Source organism: Lolium perenne, chromosome 2, assembly GCF_019359855.2.
Source record: "Lolium perenne isolate Kyuss_39 chromosome 2, Kyuss_2.0, whole genome shotgun sequence".
Classification (NCBI taxonomy): Eukaryota; Viridiplantae; Streptophyta; class Magnoliopsida; order Poales; family Poaceae; genus Lolium; species Lolium perenne.
The window spans coordinates 181,134,508-181,154,609 of record NC_067245.2 but is presented as its reverse complement, the minus strand read 5'-3'; the positions used below and the strand labels follow the sequence as shown (position 1 = coordinate 181,154,609).

Here is a 20,102-nt window from a genome sequence, read left to right as displayed (position 1 = left end):
TTGACTTGGTTCAAGTATTGTAGTTGAAAAGATATACCATGTGACTCATGGTAGGAACATTTATTTAGTAGAAGACATGGATAAGATAAGTAAAGAATAGTTTCTTAATTAATTGTTCTTTGATTTATAGTTGAATAATTATTCATGTGTTGTTGTAAGAAATGGCATGTTGAGATACTTCATAAGATCTTGTAGTTGATCCTTACTTAAAGTGTTGCTTGTTGTAATTCTACTACTATTTGATCTAGCCCATAGATCAATTCATCTCTACCCAAAACAAGGTTTTAACAAAGATCACAGTGAAGTTTATAGCGCTTGACTTGATGATCTACTTCAATTCCAGCAAGTCAAGTGAAACTTCAGTTACTGTGGTAAGTTTTATTTGAAAGCGCGAAAATTCCCCGGATTTTCTATGCATGAATGCAATGCACACTTTGGTGTTCTCTCATTTTATTGCCTCTAAACCTGGGATATTACACGGCCGTCGGTGGCGGCACGCTTTGCTTCCGCCGGAGATGCGGTCTCCATTGGGGCTATGGTGGTGGCTATGGGGGAGTCCGGGGCGGCGGCAGCTGCGAGGGTTCCCTCGGAATCCATGATGGCTGCGGCGACGAGGACATCCATCGCTATGGCCTGGACTGCTAGCGCCGGTCTACTTTGATTTTTTGCGCAGGAAATGACCACTGGTGGGAATGTTATCGTCCTCCCCGCCACTAACGCGCGGGTCCTACGTAAGTTTCGATGGTCACTCGGCGCGTCCGCGCAGCGTCCGCCGAGACGCAAACTCGACGCATATTTGGGCCAGGTTTGCGTCGTCGCGGACAACCAAGACACCATGCGATGAGCCGCTAGATCTGATCTCGACGTATTTTTTGTCCGTGCGAACGCACGTTTGTGTCGCGCCGTTGGAGATGGTCTTAGCAAGTGAGCATGGGATACTGTTGACCTGCACCACCACCATTGCCGTGCTTTGGACTGAAAAGAAGCAGAGCCAGGACTGGACTGGACTGCACTGGAAGAGGGGGACAACTCGGCCCAGGGCCCACGCTGTCTTCTTCTTCCTCGCCACCTTTAATTCCCCTTCCATCCTTCGCCGCCGCACCTCAACGCGGCGAGCCCGCATTCCCCCCTAGCTTTACCTCCCGCCGCCTCCTCCATTTATACACCTTCCTCCCCAAAACCGGCGCCGCATATACGCGTCTGCTCCTCTTCCTTTCCCCTTTCTCTTCCATTTGTTAATACAAAAGCAAAGCAGGAGCACAGCTACGACCGCCCAAACCAAACCCAGCAGCTCCAGCCATAAAGCCATCTCTGTTTCCCGAGCTCTCGCTCTCTGCCACTCGCTCACTGGTTGGTTCCAGATCTTGAGACTCGTCCCGGCCGGCGCGGTGTATCCGGAACGGAACGGTTAGCAATGGCAACAAGGGATCCGAGGTTTCCGCTGCCACCGGCGTGGTGGTGGGTGCTCCTCCTGGCGGCGGCGGCGAGGCTCGCCGGCGCCGATGACCCGTACCGCTACTTCGACTGGACTGTTACCTATGGCCCCATCAACCCGCTCGGCACCACCCAGCAGGTACTACTATATGCTAGCACTACTGAAATTGTGGCCTCTTCTCCTCTCTGAATTTCGCTACGCTTTCACTCTGCCATTTTCGGGGTGATTCTTCCCAAACTCCAAATGCTGCTCGCTTTCCAAATTGGTGCACCGGGTTTGCTGGATGACAATTTTGTTCAATTTCTAACTGAATTTAGTGTTACCCCAAAAATTACCAGAATTATTTCACAATTCAATAGTACTACTTCATGACTGGTAAGGGAATTCTTGGACTGACATGCCATATCTATCTATCTGGTTTCTCTTCAAGGGCATCCTGATCAACGGGCAGTTCCCGGGCCCTCGCATCGACTGCGTCACCAACGACAACCTCATCGTCAACGTCGTCAACAACCTCGACGAGCCATTCCTCATCACATGGTCAGTACAGTCAATTTAATTAACCTCAGTCCCACCCTTCTTCCTCCCCCTCTCGCTCCCCAATGGCGGACAAGGTTTCTTGGCTGACCACGCACTCTGCTGCTGCAAATGCAGGAACGGGATCAAGCAGCGGAAGAACTCGTGGCAGGACGGCGTGGCGGGCACCAACTGCCCCATCCCGCCGGGCGCCAACTACACCTACAAGTTCCAGGCCAAGGACCAGATCGGAACCTTCACCTACTTCCCCTCCGTCGCGCTGCACCGATCCGCTGGTGGCTTCGGCGCCCTCAACGTCTACCAGCGCCCCGCCATCCCCGTCCCCTACCCGGCCCCCGACGGCGACTTCACCCTCCTCGTTGGTGACTGGTACCTCGCCGGCCACGACCAGCTCAGGCAGACACTCGACTCCGGCGCGCCGCTCCCGTTCCCGGACGCGCTGCTCGTCAACGGCATGCCGTCCGACATCTTCGTCGGCGACCAAGGTAGGCTGCATTCTCTCACACAATCTCTGCTCCGAAACCGTCGTTGGAACTGTCTTGGCAACAACAGTCTTGCTGAAAATTCTTGATTTTGTTCATCATCAGGCAGGACGTATCTGTTCAGGGTGTCCAATGTCGGGATGAAGACGTCCATCAACTTCAGGATCCAGGGCCATTCTCTGAGGCTGGCGGAGGTGGAAGGCACGCACCCGGTGCAGAACGTCTACGACTCCCTCGACGTCCACGTCGGCCAGTCAGTGGCGTTCCTCGTCACCCTCGACCAGCCGCCGATGGACTACGCCGTGGTGGCGTCGACACGGTTCAACCCGGATAGCACCAGCGCGCTGCCGTCCGTCGGGACGCTGCATTACAGCAGCGCCACCTCCAGGGCGCCCGGCCCGCTCCCGGAGGGGCCACCGGAGACGGCAGACTGGTCCATGAACCAGGCGAGGTCGTTCCGGTGGAACCTGACGGCCAGCGCCGCTCGGCCCAACCCACAGGGGTCGTTCCACTACGGCACGATCCAGACGTCGAGGACCCTGGTGTTCGCCAGCTCACCGCCAGTGGTCGTCGCCGGGCAGAATCGGTACGCGGTGAACGGCATCTCCTTCGTTGTTCCTGACACGCCTCTGAAGCTCGTGGACACCTACAACATCGCAAACGTGATTGGCTGGGACAGCGTCCCGCCGAGGCCCGACGGTGGGGCGCCCCAGTTGGGGACGCCGGTGGTCAGGCTCAACCTGCACGAGTTCGTCGAGGTCGTGTTCCAGAACACCGAGAGCGAGATGCAGTCCTGGCATCTTGATGGATACGATTTCTGGGCTGTCGGGTAAGCGCCATTGCCGCCTGAAACTTCGCGAGGCGCTTGACTTGAACTAATAATCCATATTATATGCCTATCGACTCAATTCAACAAACTGATTCAGGTACGGCAACGGCCAGTGGACTGAGAATGAGCGGCCAAACTACAACTTAGTCGACGCTCAAGCAAGACATACAGTTCAGGTATGCATGTATAGCATAACCAGTTCCATCAAATTCTTTGTAGAGTAAACCAAACCGACTCTGAAGCCTGAACTCTGAACATTTGCAATTGCTTCATCAGGTGTACCCAAACGGATGGTCGGCGATCTTGGTGTCCCTGGACAACCAAGGGATGTGGAACCTGAGGTCGGCGAACTGGGATCGGCAGTACCTCGGCCAGCAGCTGTATCTGAGGGTCTGGACACCGGAGCAGAGCTTCTCCAATGAATACAGCATCCCAACGAACGCCATACTCTGCGGGAAAGCTGCTGAGTATGCACACTGAGGAAGAACAACAATAAGTCTATACTACTACTATATTATATATAGCTGAAATGAAGATCATAATTATGATTTTCCGGAAATATGTACACTGCCTAAAAACTGATGTACTACCATTCTTTGATGATGTCAGTATTTCACTTCCTTATGTTTGGCCTGTGGACAAGACCTCAGGCTCTCTAGGGCATGGCCAATGCATAGCCTCAGGGGTGTTGCCTCACAGCTTTATCTTGGTTCGGGTGGTCCAAATTAGGTTCGGGTAAGGAGGCAACCTCTTCATCAAGAGGCAGCCTCTTCAGCCATAAAGTGAAAACTGAGTGAAAATGTTAGAGAGAAAGAGAAAAACCAAAACAGCTTTTGAGAGAAAGACATATTAATGGGACCATAACATGGCATGTATATGTCAAAAGTTTTATCCAATCAGCGTCAAAAAAAAAAAAAAGTTTTATCCAATGCTAGTTGGACAGCTGCCTCCATTGCTCATGCCCTCAATGCTATTCAGTGTTCTTGTTTCTGTAAAGTATTCTGATATGTTGTGTCACTGAGACTTCCTAGTTCAAGTTTTTTTTTTCTCCAAAATACAGTGAAGATATCTTCAATTCCATGTCCAAAGTGGTATTAGCCCAGATAAGCCATAGTGCAAAACATGAAGACGCAAGTTCAAGACGCAGGAAAGGTAGAGCACGAGACTGAATTCACTGAATCCTTATTGCTATGCAGGCTCAAATCTTGCAATTTGGGGAATCGAAATTGTTAGCTTGATGCGCAGACGAAGCTCATATAGCTAACCCATGTCAGTTCCAAGTCTCATCATGCTTGTATAAAATGTTTTTCAGGTTTTTCAGATCTTGGGAGAAGCACACTAGTGCAATATCCAACTTACTACTAGCTGCAACCTCCCCTTCATCGATGAGAAGTCAGCGTGTAGAGTGTTGGCCACACGCTATAATATTAACTCATTGCCCCTGGTGTGTATATATGTAGAAGCTGATTCCATTGCTGCAAGAATTCAGAAAACAAGATCAGGTGATTGATTGCTGTATTGGTTTTGCCTGAATGTACATTTTGCTTCTCACCAAAAGGATCGATAATACTACAAGAGTGGCTATATATATATGCACATATATAATATGTACTACCTGGGATGTAGAAGCTGGTGTAGGGGAAGACTTTGATGCTGTACCCAAGCATCTTGTTGACCCGTCCTGACTTGAGGTCGAGCATGTATAGATGGAATTTTTGGAAAAAATGACCACATCTACAAGTGAATTGTCAAAAAGAACCACCCCCGAGTGAAATTGCCAAAAAAGACCACCTACGTCGTGGCGGCAAGCTCCACCAAACGACACGTGGCACCTGCAGGCTGTGGCTGCAGGTGCCACGTGTCGTTTGGTGGAGCTTGCCGCCACGGCGCATGTGGTCTTTTTTTGTCAATTTCACTCGGAGGTGGTCTTTTTTGACAATTCACTCGTGGAGGCAGTCCTTTTTGCCAAAAATGGACCATGGAGGACACAAAAGTGAGTTGTGTGCCCTCGGCGAAGCCACTAACAAATGCAGGCAGGCTGCCGGGGCAAAGTTGTTGAGGGCGCCGTGAGGGAGAGGATCGCCTTGAGATCGATTGCCCGGAGCTTTGATGGTGGTTTAGTTGCGCGTTCGTTGGGAACGGCCTCGACTGATTTAGATTGTCATAGCCACTGGTTTGGCATTAAAAGTTTTTTAAGGTTGGAATACTTTCATTTTCGGAACCCTCTTTGATCGGAAGGATTTCTAAAGAGGCAAATTTTAGAAATAAAATTGTACAAATTGAATATCATGGCATTTGTTCTTTGCATGAACTGTAAATGCCATGTATTTTCAGGTGTTCCACTTAATGCAATTTTATTCCTTTGAAATAAAATACGAATTAACACAAAGGAATTTTAGAATCCTATAGTAAATCAAACAATTTCAATAGGAAAAATCTAAACGGTTGAAATGCTACTCCTTGGACTCAAAGAAACCTTTTCTGACTTAGCATATAGAATGTAACAAGAATTATTGGTATAAAAATGTATTGATTATTATCCGTAGGTTTGTATACTAAGGGGCCTCAGGCTCTAGTTCCGCCCCGGGCCCTCGAAATCTCAGGACCGGCCCTGGATGCAGTGACCCACCGGAGTTGAAGAAGACAAACTTAATGACAGTGGTGGAGACCCTCTTGCAACGGGGAGAATGACGATGCCGAGTATGGGGCGCTCTGGACGTCGAATTTGGGCCAAGCGCTCATGGAAGAATCAGGGGGATTTTTTTGCAAAATTGTATGTCCAACATGCACGCCTCGTGAGTCTGATGTGGATCTGGCACCGGTCAACATTGGTCAGACCGATTTAGAACCTCACATAATCACATATGGAGAATTGAGGACTTATATGTTCAATTTCAAAGAATAGAGACTTAAGTGAAGGTGCGGGAAAAAGATAGAGACCGCCCGTACAGTTTACTCTTTCTGTAAAAAAAAAGTAGCGCTGGCGCCTCCAATAGTGCTATTGTCGGGGGGATGGCCCCCGGTAGGCCAAGGGCCTGACAAACTTGCCCTGTTTTAGCTATCAAGATACCGGATTAAAGATTAATCCGGATGACCAAATTAAGCTGGCTAGTGCTAAGTGAAAGTGTACCGGTATCCCAGGAGGGGCATACCGGAATGCGGTAAACATGAGAGAGGCCGGAGTACTGGCATGAACTCAACTGTAGCATGTTGGCATTCTGGTCAAAGATTCCACCAAGGACTACAGGACAAGGATGAGCGAAGCACATCAGCTTTAATCCAAGCTCTGAAGCCAAAGCAGAAGGTGACGTGAAAGGTACCGAATGAGGTCATCGTTCCCTGATTAAAGACAGGACCGATGTCATCAAGGCCAAAGAAGCTTTATAAAGTAGCTTAGCTCATCAAAGATGCCATTAGGGTTTGTTCCCTTGTAAGCCATCCTCTCCCCTATGTAAGGAGAGGGGGCACACCCCTGCGCGGGACGCATGACATTAGAAGGAAGTTGGCTAGCGTAGCATGTAGAACAGGATCTTGTAATCCGTACGTTCTTAAACCTCTGGCCAAGGGCCAAGTTCATCAATCTATACCGAAAGTTCTTCCCAAATCCTTCCCCTTGTTACCAAAACCCTCCCCCGAATCCTCTAGCGCACATTCGGCCCCAACTTAAGCCATCCCATGGCATCTGTCTGTTCACCACGACGACAGTTGGCGCCCACCGTGGGGCCAGCAGCTGCGCTTGCTGGAGATTACATTCGGGCGGGCCTCCTCACTCTCTACGGCGAGCGTGCGGTGTCTGGGCTCGTCCAGCGCCTCGGCTCGTTGGACTTCATCGACGACAACGCGGGCTGCTTCGCCAATGGCGAACGCTTCCCGCAGAATGGCCGCATCATCGAGTTCGGCTCTCAACGCATCTGCCTCGGCACCGTCAAGGAGCGCCGGTACCCCTCACAGGTGCTGGTGGCGGCGGACCCGCCAAGGTCTTCAGCTGCTCGCGGGCCGCGCTCTGACCGCGCCGCTGGCAGCGTCGAGGTGATGATGGCCGGCGCAAGACGTGTAATGTAAGGAGTTCTTTTTCTACCTTATTTGCTATCAGAAGTATGCCGGCACCTCGAATGTTTCTCGGGGACTGCCTTTATCGAAATTGCATGCAATATGTTTATTTTTTCCGTATACCGGTTTGTTTGCTTAAGGTTCGCTTTTCCGGTTTAGTAGTGTGTTTAACCTAAAGGTAAATCTTCGACTTAGCTGCTGTCCGCAACCCGGCTTCATGGCAAGCAAGACAAACCAGAAGGATTTGAACACATGAACGACGAGAAAGAAACCGAAAGCAAACAATCCGTAATATTATTTAACTAACCCCGGTCATACCGATTTTTGTAAAAGAATTCGAGTTTTTTCTCTAAATTCAAGAAATTGTTTGCTTGGCAAAAAAACTTTGGGCCTCATACCTCAAAACACCCAAAAGAGGTAGACAGAGCCAAAGTAAAAGAGCTAAGCATCCATTGGATCGAACTCGGGAATGAATCCGAAGTCTTTACCACTTTGGGCCTCTATCAATGCAATGTGTTTATTTTTTCTGTATGCCGGTTTGTTTGTTTGAAATTCTCTTTTACGGTTTAGTAACGTGCTAAACCTAAAGGAGTCTTCGACTTTGCTATTGTCCAAAACCCGGCTTCATGGCAAGCAAGATAAACCGGAAGGTTTTAGGCACGTGAAAAACGAAAAAGGAACCGACAACAAACAATCCGGAATAAATTTAACTAACCCCGGTTATACCCGTTTTTTGTGAAACATTTCGAATTATTTCTAAGTTCAAGAAAATAATTGCTTGGTAAAAGAACTTGAGTCTCATACGCCAAACACACAAAAGAGATAGGCAGAGCCAAAGCAAAAGAACCAAGTGTGCATCAGGTTGGATGCGGAAACGGATCCAAAATCTTCACTGTGCAAGATTAAAGCTAACCAAAACAGACCAAAAAGATCTCAATCACATAAGTTACCGGCTTAACATATAAGCCTACCAGTTAAGTTAAGAGTAGCACAACCAAAAGGACTTAAAGTATTGTGTTACATCTCCCACCCGGCATACCGGGGAAATTTTACGACATTGTTTTCATTGAGACATGATCAGGGGGTGTGATACAAAGGGGATGAGTTATCCTGGGCTTGCACAACAGGGGGCTCAGGGGCAGCTTCAGGCACAACCGGTGCTTCCGGGGCTTGCTCTGGAGGGGCATCAGCTTCTTCCTCAGGGGCCTCCACCTCAGCGTCAGCCTCGTCCTCGCCGGCCTCTTCTTCCTCCTCATCGTTAGAAAGTTCATCTTCGATGTCAGCGGGAGGAGGGATGAAGGTGTTGGTAGAGGCAAACTGGGCGACCCGGTAAGCACGGTCACGACGCCTGGCGGTCCTCGCAGGATCCGTGTCGGTAGGCGCGTTCCTGCACAGGCTGTGCAAGGCATCCAGGTCCGGATCGTCGTACCAAGAGCAGGCAATACAGAGTGCTGCGTCAGCTCCGGCACGGGCAGATGAGCGTTTCCACTCGCTGAACCTTTTGCCGGCGTCCCTGAGCCGCTGGGCAAGGAGAGTCAAGTTGTCCGGCACGGGCTCCTGATACGTCTCCAACGTATCTATAATTTCTTATGTTCCATGCTACTTTTATGATGATACTCACATGTTTTATACGCATTATATGTCATTATTATGCATTTTACGGAACTAACCTATTGACGAGATGCCGAAGGGCCAGTTGCTGTTTTCTGCTGTTTTTGGTTTCAGAAATCCTAGTAAGGAAATATTCTCGGAATTGGACGAAATCAACGTCCAGTATCTTATAATTCCACGAAGCTTCCAGAACACCGGAGAGGGGCCAGAGGAGAGGCCCAGGGCCACCACACATGGTGGCGGCGTGGCCCAAGGGGGGGGGGCGCGCCCCCCTGTTGTCTGGCTGCCCCAGACCCCCTCCGACTCCGACTCTCCGCCTATAAAAGCCTTCCTGACCTAAAAACTTCGGAAGAATAAGCCACGGGACGAGAAAAGTTACGCAGCCGCCGCCATCGCGAAGCCAAGATTCGGGGGACAGAAGTCTCTGTTCCGGCACGCCGCCGGGACGGGGAATCGCCCCCGGAAGGCATCTCCATCAACATCACCGCCATCTTCACCGCCGCTGCTGTCTCCCATGATGAGGAGGGAGTAGTTCTCCATCGAGGCTGAGGGCTCTACCGGTAGCTATGTGGTTAATCTCTCTCTCATGTACCCCAATACAATGATCTCATGAATTGCCTTGCATAATTGAGATCCATATGATGAGCTTTGTATCACTATTAATCTATGTGCTACTCTAGTGATGTTATTAAAGTAGTCTATTCCTCCTTCATGATGTAATGTGGACAGTGTGTGCATCATGTAGTACTTGGCGTAGGTTATGATCGTGATCTCTTGTGGATTGTGAAGTTAACTATTACTATGCTCTAAAGGTTACTTAAATATGAACACCGAATGTTGTGGCGCTTGTTAACTCCGGCTTGAGGGAGCTCTTGTAGCCCTACACAATGAATGGTGTTTGTTATCAAACAAGAGTATATGTAGCACAAGTGAGGAGAAGTTATTTATTATGTGATCAATGTTGAGAGTGTCCACTAGTGAAAGTAGGATCCCTAGGACTTGTTTCCAATACTGCAAACACCGTTTATTTACTGTTCTGTTGCATGTTTACTCGCTGCCATATTTTATTCAGATTGCTATTACCACTCATATACATCCATACTACTTGTATTTCACTATCTCTTCGCCGAACTAGTGCACCTATACATCTGACAAGTGTATTAGGTGTGTTGGGGACACAAGAGACTTCTTGTATCTGATGGGGTTCGTAGCATAGAAAACAAAAAATTTCCTACCGCAAGACGAATAAATCCAAGATCTAATCTATGGAACACCCAAGATCTAATCTACCAAGATCGAAGCAACGAGAAGATCATGTGAGACTAACCCTCGAAGATTTCCAAAGCCTACGAGATTAGATCTCATTGTTGATGTAGTCGATCATCCTGTGCTGCAATCCGGCAGCACTTCCGTACTCGGTCGTGCGTACGGTGTCGATGAAGCCCGTCCTCTCCCCGTTCCAGCGGGCAGCGGAGGTGTGGTAGATCCCCTCGGAATCCCAGCAGCACAACAGCGTGGTGGTGGAGGTGGAGGAGAAATTCCTGCAGGGCTTCGCCAAGCCTGCGCAGGAAGAAGGAGGAGGGAGAGAGGGGTGGCTAGGGCTTGGGGGATGATGTGCTGCGCCCCAGCCCTCCCCTTCCTCTTATATAGGCGTGGGGGGGCTGCCTTGGCCCCTCCTCCAAGCCTTTGGGTCGGCCAAAACAAGGGGGGGAACTTCCCCCCCAAGTTAAGTCCCTATTTTCAAGGGATTTGATCTTATCCACTTGGTACAGCCACATGGGCCTTGGGGGGGCTGGTGTGCATGGCCCATGTGGGCCTATGCGACCCCTCCGGTACAGCCACTTGGTACAGCCACATGGGCCTTGGGGGGCTGGTGTGCATGGCCCATGTGGGCCTATGCGACCCCTCCGGTCCATGTTGGTCGTCCGGGATAGGTGGGCCCCACTATGGTACCCTCCGGAACCTTCTAGAACCTCCGGTACAATACCGAAAAATCTTGAACTTTTCCGGTAACCCTGAAAATGACTTCCCATATATGAATCTTATTCTCCGGACCATTCCGGACCTCCTCGTGATGTCCCGGATCCCATCCGAGACTCCGAACAAACTTCGGTCTCCATCTCATATTCCGAATCTACTTATGCGACATCGAACCTTAAGCGCGTCACCCTACGGTTCGTGAACTATGCAGACATGGTCGAGACTCATCTCCGACCAATAACCAATAGCGGGATCTGGAGATCCATAATGGCTCCCACATATTCAACGATAACTTAGTGATCGATTGAACCATTTACATACGATACCGATTCCCTTTGTCACGCGATATTTTACTTGTCCGAGGTTCGATCATCGGTATCTCCATACCTTGTTCAACCTCGTTACCGACAAGTACTCTTTACTCGTACCGTGGTATGTGATCTCTTATGAACCATTCATATGCTTGCAAGCTAATCAGATGACATTCCACCGAGAGGGCCCAGAGTATATCTATCCGTCATCAGGATGGACAAATCCCACTATTGATCAATATGCCTCAACTCACACTTTCCAAATACTTAATCCCATCTTTATAACCACCCATTTACGCAATGGCGTTTGATGTAATCAAAGTACCCTTCCGGTGTAAGTGATTTACATGATCTCATGGTCGAAGGACTTAGGCAACTATGTACCGAAAGCTTATAACAAATTGAACTTAATGACTTGATCTTATGCTATGCTTATTTGGGTGTCTGTCCATTATATCATTCAACTAATGACATAACCTTGTTATTAATAACATCCAATGTTCATGATCACAAAACCATGATCATCCATTAATCAACAAGCTAGTTATACAAGAGGCTTACTAGGGACTCCTTGTTGTTTACATAACACACATGTACCAATGTTTCGGTTGATACAATTATAGCATGGTATGCAAACATTATCATAAACACAAAGATATATTATAATAACCATTTTATTATTGCCTCTTGGGCATATCTCCAACAGTCTCCCACTTGCACTAGAGTCAATAATCTAGTTTATATTTGTAAAGATATAACACCTTGTTAATATTTCTATATTGAACTACTTCAATATCCATTCTATGTACTTTGACTTAAACTTATTATGTGTTTCAATCTATCTTCATAGATCTTGACACTAAATATGTTTCATTCCATATCCTTTCATTGAAGTTAATTCTCAATGAAACCTTTTTAATCAATTATATAATTACATTATTTGTAATCAACGATATGTCATCCACATAAAGTATTACAAATATGTCTCAGCGCTCCCACTTAATTTCTTGCAAATGCAAGCATCTTCATCGTTTCTGATGAAATCAAAAACTCTTTGACTATTTCATCCGGTGAAGATTCCAACTCCGCGATACTCACTTCATCCAATTGAAGTTTGTATATCTATCTAGTATTCCACGGACTAGCAAAAAACTCTTGGTTGTATCTTGTATACATCCTTCATACACACTTCTGGTAAGGAATGTATTTCTGCCATCCTACTATCATATCTCATAAAAGAAATATGTAGCGATTACTAGAATAATCCACATAGACTTTAGCATTGCCACGGAAGATCTAATCTTATCGTAGCCAACTCTTTGAACTTTGTCGTAAACAACTTTTCGGTAAGTCAAGCTTCTTTAAGGATATTCCATCCAAGTCCATCTATTTTATAGATTCATTTACTTTCAAAAAGTATTCATCTATCTTGGATTTCATGGTGCATAGCCATTTTAACGGAGTCAGGGCCCATCATAACTTCTTTGTTTGCAGTTGGTTTATCATTGTTCAAAATCAATCCTTTGTCCACAAATCATTTATTTGATCACAAAGTAAACCATACCTACAAGGTTCAATATGTACTTTGATCTCCATGGCTAAAACACTTTGTAGTCATGGGAGCCATGATCGTCGTGGCCACTTTCCGGAACCTTTTCTGATGCTGCGCTACTCTGATCATTATGCTCAGGTTCATAAACCTTATCAAGTTCTATTGTCCTCCCAATCAAAAACTTCGCTAGAAAACAATTTCTTGGAAATAAGCAAGTAACATTAACAAACACTTTTGTCTTTTACTTCATAGTGGGAAGAATTCCCAATCCATTCTCTTGGGATAACCAACAAAGACATTCATCCGGTTTTGGTTGTAAACTCATTTACTTATGCTATGCATACCAAAATTTAAGAAAGGACTATTTAGGGTTCATACCCATGCCATAACTTGTATGGTGTCATTTCAATGGATCATGATGATGCTCTATTCAGTGTAAAAGCGGTAATCTCTAGAGCATAATCCACAAAAATATAATGGTGTTATTTTATATTATCTCATCATTAATCCAACAAGGTTTGGATACGTCTCTCAGATACTCCATCATCACTATGATACTCCAAGAAACGTGAGGTTGTAGAACGATTTTGTAACTCTCTTAGATGTTCGCTAAAACTCGTAATTCAAATGTTTCCACCATGATCCAATCATAGATATTTGACTTTTCTATTACGATGATTTCTACTTCATGCTGAAATTTATTTGAATCTATTCAAATGTCTCAAACTTCTTCCTTATCGAAATATATCCACATATATATACTCAATTCATTGTTAGAAGTTTTCATGAAGTAGAAGAATCTCCCGCACACAACTATGCCCAGTGAACCATATACATCACTATGTATGTTTCCACTAAGTTAGTTGCCCGTTCAACTCTTGGCCTATGAACGGTATTTAAGTCATTTCCTTTTAGAAGAGATTTGCAAGCGCCAAATGATTCAAAAATCATATGACTCCAAAATTCCATTCAAATGGAGTTCCTTCATGCGTTCCTTTCTAACATGGCCTAAATGGCGGTTCCACTAATGAGTGGAATTCAAATCATTTGCCTTATGGCATTTTAGCGTCAGTGTTATGTATGTGTGTTTCACCATTAAGATTTATAATAACTTATCCATCGTACATGGAGCAATGTCATAATTTTAACAACTCATTGTTTTCATTTGACCAGAGCAAAATAAAAATTTATTAAGTCTTTATTATAAACTCTAAGGGCTAGGTAGAATGCCAACGACAAACATAATAACACTTTATTATGTTCCAGACGTGCATTATTACCATATTCCTTATCAGTCACTTAGGCCATCGTATTCTTGTATTGCGTTGTATTGTATGACATCTCATACCAACCAATCTGGTACAAATACCCAAGAATTTTATTATGTGACCAAACAAGGAATACATCCATAACATGTATATCATCTATATACACCTGAGCTAGACTTTCTAGTCCTTTTCTTTCTTTCTGCCAAAATAACTTTGTGGTTTCTCTTTTAGCTTTCCTCATTCTCAGAAAACACTTCACCTTCAATAACTTCTAGGTCCATTGGTCAAATACCAATAACCTTGAGGTTCTTACTTTGAAGTTGATCATCATATGACAAGTGTTCCAGACTTCACTATTAGTAACTTTGTAATATGATGAATGATACGTCTCCGACGTATCGATAATTTCTTATGTTCCTTGCCACATTATTGATGTTATCTACATGTTTTATGCACACTTTATGTCATATTCGTGCATTTTCTGGAACTAACCTATTAACAAGATGCCGAAGTGCCGATTCTTTGTCATTACTGCTTTTTGGTTTCAGAAATCCTAGTAACGAAATATTCTCGGAATTGGACGAAATCAACGCCCAGGGTCCTATTTTGCCACGAAGCTTCCAGAAGACCGAAGAGGAGACGAAGTGGGGCCACGAGGTGGCCAAACCCTAGGGCGGCGCAGCCTGGCCCTTGGCCGCGCCGACCTGTGGTGTGGGGCCCTCGTGTGGCCCCCTGACCTGCCCTTCCGCCTACTTAAAGCCTCCGTCGCGAAACCCCCAGTACCGAGAGCCACAATACGGAAAACCTTACTGAGACGCCGCCGTCGCCAATCCCATCTCGGGGGATTCAGGAGATCTCCTCCGGCACCCTGCCGGAGAGGGGATTCATCTCCCGGAGGACTCTACGCCACCATGGTCGCCTCCGGAGTGATGTGTGAGTAGTTCACCCCTGGACTATGGGTCCATAGCAGTAGCTAGATGGTTGTCTTCTCCCCATTGTGCTTAATTATTAGATCTTGTGAGCTGCCTAACATGATCAAGATCATCTATCTGTAATTCTATATGTTGCGTTTGTTGGGGTCCGATGAATAGAGAATACTTGTTATGTTGATTATCAAAGTTATGTCTATGTGTTGTTTATGATCTTGCATGCTCTCCGTTACTAGTAGATGCTCTGGCCAAGTAGATGCTTGTAACTCCAAGAGGGAGTATTTATGCTCGATAGTGGGTTCATGTCTCCGTGAATCTGGAGGGGTGATGTCTACGTTCCCCCTCCTTTCCTGTAGACAGTGTTGGGCCTCCAAGAGCAGAGGTTTGTAGAACAGCAGCAAGTTTTCCCTTAAGTGGATCACCCAAGGTTTATCGAACTCAGGGAGGAAGAGGTCAAAGATATCCCTCTCATGCAACCCTGCAACCACAAAGCAAGAAGTCTCTTGTGTCCCCAACACACCTAATAGGTGCACTAGTTCGGCGAAGAGATAGTGAAATACAGGTGGTATGAATATATATGAGCAGTAGCAACGGTGCCAGAAAATAGCTTGATGGTGTGTAGTTGATGGTGGTGGTATTGCAGCAGTAGTAACACAGTAAAACAGTAAACAAGCAGTAGTAACTCAGCAGTATTTAGGAACAAGGCCTAGGGATTACACTTTCACTAGTGGACACTCTCAACATTGATCACATAACAGAATAGATAAATGCATACTCTACACTTTTGTTGGATGATGAACACATTGCGTAGGATTACACGAACCCTCAATGCCGGAGTTAACAAGCTCCACAATAATGCTCATGTTTAAGTAACCTTTAGTGTAAGATAGATCAACGCTACTAAACCAAGTACTAGCATAGCATGCACACTGTCACCTTCATGCATATGTAGGAGGAATAGATCACATCAATATTATCATAGCAATAATTAACTCCATAATCTACAAGAGATCATGATCATAGCACAAACCAAGTACTAACACGGTGCACACACTGTCACCATTACACACGTGCAGGAGGAATAGAACTACTTTAATAACATTGCTAGAGTAGCACATAGATAGTAGTGATACAAAACTCATATGAATCTCAATCATGTAAAGCAGCTCATGAGATCATTGTATTGAAGTACATGGAGAGAGATTAACCACATAGCTACCGGTACAGCCCCGAGCCTCGATGGAGAACTACTCCCTCCTCATGGGAGCAGCAGCGGTGATGAAGATGGCGGTGGAGATGGCAGCGGTGTCGATGGAGAAGCCTTCCGGGGGCACTTCCCCGCTCCGGCAGGGTGCCGGAACAGAGATCCTGTCCCCCAGATCTTGGCTTCGCGATGGCGGCGGCTCTGGAAGGTTTTCGTGGGTTTCGTCAATCGTTATAGGGTTTTCTGATCCAGGGGCTTTTTATAGGCGGAGAGGCGGCGCAGGAAGGTCGAAGGGGGGCCCACACCCTAGGGGGGCGCGCCCCCCCCCTAGGCCGCGCCGGGGTGTGGTGGCCCTGCCACCCTTCTCTGGCGGTTCTCGTGTGTTCTGGATGCTTCCGGGTAAAATAGGAACCTGGGCGTTGATTTCGTCCGATTCCGAGAATATTTCGTTACTAGGATTTCTGAAACCAAAAACAGCAGAAAACAGGAACTGGCACTTCGGCATCTTGTTAATAGGTTAGTTCCAGAAAATACACGAATATGACATAAAGTGTGCATAAAACATGTAGATAACATCAATAATGTGGCATGGAACATAAGAAATTATCGATACGTCGGAGACGTATCAGCATCCCCAAGCTTAGTTCTGCTCGTCCCGAGCAGGTAAAACGATAACAAAGATAATTTCTGGAGTGACATGCCATCATAACCTTGATCATACTATTTGTAAAGCATATGTAGTGAATGCAGCGATCAAAACAATGTGTATGACATGAGTAAACAAGTGAATCATATAGCAAAGACTTTTCATGAATAGCACTTCAAGACAAGCATCAATAAGTCTTGCATAAGAGTTAACTCATAAAGCAATAATTCAAAGTAAAGGTATTGAAGCAACACAAAAGAAGATTAAGTTTCAGCGGTTGCTTTCAACTTGTAACATGTATATCTCATGGATATTGTCAACATAGAGTAATATAACAAGTGCAATAAGCAAATATGTAAGAATCAATGCACAGTTCACACAAATGTTTGCTTCTTGAGGTGGAGAAAGATAGGTGAACTGACTCAACAATAAAAGTAAAAGAATGGTCCTTCAAAGAGGAAAGCATCGATTGCTATATTTGTGCTAGAGCTTTGATTTTGAAAACATAAAGAGAGCATAAAAATAAAGTTTTGAGAGGTGTATGTTGTTGTCAACGAATGGTAGCGGGTACTCTAACCCCCTTGCCAGACAAACCTTCAAAGAGCGGCTCCCATTTTATTTTATGTTTGGATGGCACTCCTTCCAACCTTTCTTTCACAAACCATGGCTAACCGAATCCTCGGGTGCCTGCCAACAATCTCATACCATGAAGGAGTGCCTTTTTATTTTAGTTTTATTATGATGACACTCCTCCCAACCTTTGCTTACACAAGCCATGGCTAACCGAATCCTTCGGGTGCCGTCCAACAATCACATACCATGGAGGAGTGTCTATTTTTGTTAATTAATTTGGGACTGGGAATCCCATTGCCAGCTCTTTTTGCAAAATTATTGGATAAGCGGATGAAGCCACTAGTCCATTGGTGAAAGTTGCCCAACAAGATTGAAAAATAAACACCACATACTTCCTCATGAGCTATAAAACATTGACACAAATCAGAGGTGATAAATTTTGAATTGTTTAAAGGTAGCACTCAAGCAATATACTTTGGAATGGCGGAAAAATACCATGTAGTAGGTAGGTATGGTGGACACAAATGGCATAGTGGTTGGCTCAAGTATTTGGATGCATGAGAAGTATTCCCTCTCGATACAAGGTTTAGGCTAGCAAGGTTGTTTAAAGCAAACACAAGTATGAACTAGTACAGCAAAACTCACATAAAAGACACATTACAAGTATTATAGGACTATACATCGTCTTCCTTGTTGTTCAAACACCTTACTAGAAATTATCTAGACCTTAGAGAAACCAAATATGCAAACCAAATTTTAGCATGCTCTATGTATTTCTTCATTAATGGGTGCAAAGCATATGATGCAAGAGCTTAATCATGAGCACAACAATTGCCAAGTATCACATTACCCAAGACATTTATAGCAATTACTACATGTATCATTTTCCAATTCCAACCATATAACAATTTAACGAAGGAGAAACTTCGCCATGAATACTATGAGTAGAAACCAAGGACATACTTGTCCATATGCTACAGCGGAGCGTGTCTCTCTCCCATAAAGTGAATGCTAGGATCCATTTTATTCAAACAAAACAAAAAAAACAAAAACAAACCGACGCTCCAAGAAAAAGCACATAAGATGTGATGGAATAAAAATATAGTTTCAGGGGAGGAACCTGATAATGTTGTCGATGAAGAAGGGGATGCCTTGGGCATCCCCAAGCTTAGACGCTTGAGTCTTCTTGATATATGCAGGGGTGAACCAACGGGTGCATCCCCAAGCTTAGAGCTTTCACTCTCCTTGATCATGTTGCATCATACTCCTCTCTTGATCCTTGAAAACTTCCTCCACACCAAACTCGAAACAACTCATTAGAGGGTTAGTGCACATTATAAATTGACATATTCAGAGGTGACACAATCATTCTTAACACTTCTGGACATTGCATAATGCTACTGGACATTAGTGGATCAAAGAAATTCATCCAACATAGCGAAAGAGGCAATGCGAAATAAAAGGCAGAATCTGTCAAAACAGAACAGTTCGTATTGACGAATTTTAAAATGGCACCAGACTTGCTCAAATGAAAATGCTCAAATTGAATGAAAGTTGCGTACATATCTGAGGATCATGCACGTAAATTGGCTTAATTTTCTGAGCTACCTACAGGGAGGTGGACCCAGATTCGTGACAGCAAAGAAATCTGGAACTGTGCAGTAATCCAAATCTAGTACTTACTTTTCTATCAACGGCTTAACTTGGCACAACAAAACACAAAACTAAGATAAGGAGAGGTTGCTACAGTAGTAAACAACTTCCAAGACACAAATATAAAACAAAGTACTGTAGCAAAATAACACATGGGTTATCTCCCAAGAAGTTCTTTTCTTTATAGCCATTAAGATGGGCTCAGCAGTTTTAATGATGCACTCGCAAGAAATTGTATTTGAAGCAAAAGAGAGCATCAAGAGGCAAATTCAAAACACATTTAAGTCTAACATGCTTCCTATGCAAAGGAATCTTGTAAATAAACAAGTTCATGAAGAGCAAAGTAACAAGCATAGGAAGATAAAACAAGTGTAGCTTGAAAAATTTCAGCACATAGAGAGGTATTTTAGTAACATGAAAATTTCTACAACCATATTTTCCTCTCTCATAATAATTTTCAGTAGCAACATGAGCAAACTCAACAATATAACTATCACATAAAGCATTCTTATCATGAGTCTCATGCATAAAATTATTACTCTCCACATAAGCATAATCAATTTTATTAGTTGTAGTGGGAGCAAATTCAACAAAGTAGCTATCATTATTATTCTCATCAAGTGTAGGAGGCATAGTATAATCACAACAAAATTTACTCTCCATAGTAGGTGGCATCAAAAGACCACTATCATTATCATCATAAATGGGAGGCAAAGTATCATCAAAGAAAATTTTCTCCTCAATGCTTGGGGGACTAAAAATATCATGCAAACCAGCTTCCCCAAGCTTAGAACTTTCTATATCATTATCAACAATGGTGTTCAAAGCGTTCATACTAATATTACTACCAGCATGCAAAGAAGATTTCATAGGTTTTTTAATTTTCGCATCAAACAATCCATGTTTTAAATCAGGAAATAGAACAAGAAGCTCATTGTTGTCCATTATGCCAAACTAGTGTAAACAAGAAACAAAAAGTTGCAATTGCAGGATCTAAAGGAAATAGCTTCGAGCACAAACACTATGGCGCCAGAAAAGTACT

General features: G+C 44.9%; 1 protein-coding gene across 1 annotated transcript; it reads left to right on the top strand.

Annotated features, from left to right (window-relative positions):
* Window positions 1–1,011: 1,011 nt before the first annotated feature.
* LOC127320780 (L-ascorbate oxidase homolog) lies at window positions 1,012–3,940 on the top strand. Its single transcript, XM_051349849.2, has 6 exons — window positions 1,012–1,573; window positions 1,866–1,975; window positions 2,090–2,457; window positions 2,560–3,283; window positions 3,381–3,459; window positions 3,560–3,940. Exons 1-6 carry the CDS (start codon window positions 1,415–1,417, stop codon window positions 3,761–3,763), a joined length of 1,644 nt encoding a protein of 547 aa, XP_051205809.1. The 5' UTR covers window positions 1,012–1,414; the 3' UTR covers window positions 3,764–3,940.
* The last annotated feature ends 16,162 nt before the right edge of the window (window positions 3,941–20,102 follow it).

What these genes read in the sequence shown, in the direction of transcription:
- LOC127320780 (XM_051349849.2), top strand. Translation starts at nt 1,415, where the DNA reads ATGGCAACAAGGGATCCGAGGTTTCCGCTGCCACCGGCGTGGTGGTGG. An exon ending in GAGCCATTCCTCATCACATG is followed by an intron (nt 1,976 to 2,089) that starts GTCAGTACAGTC and finishes CTGCAAATGCAG; the next exon opens with GAACGGGATCAAGCAGCGGA. An exon ending in CATCTTCGTCGGCGACCAAG is followed by an intron (nt 2,458 to 2,559) that starts GTAGGCTGCATT and finishes GTTCATCATCAG; the next exon opens with GCAGGACGTATCTGTTCAGG.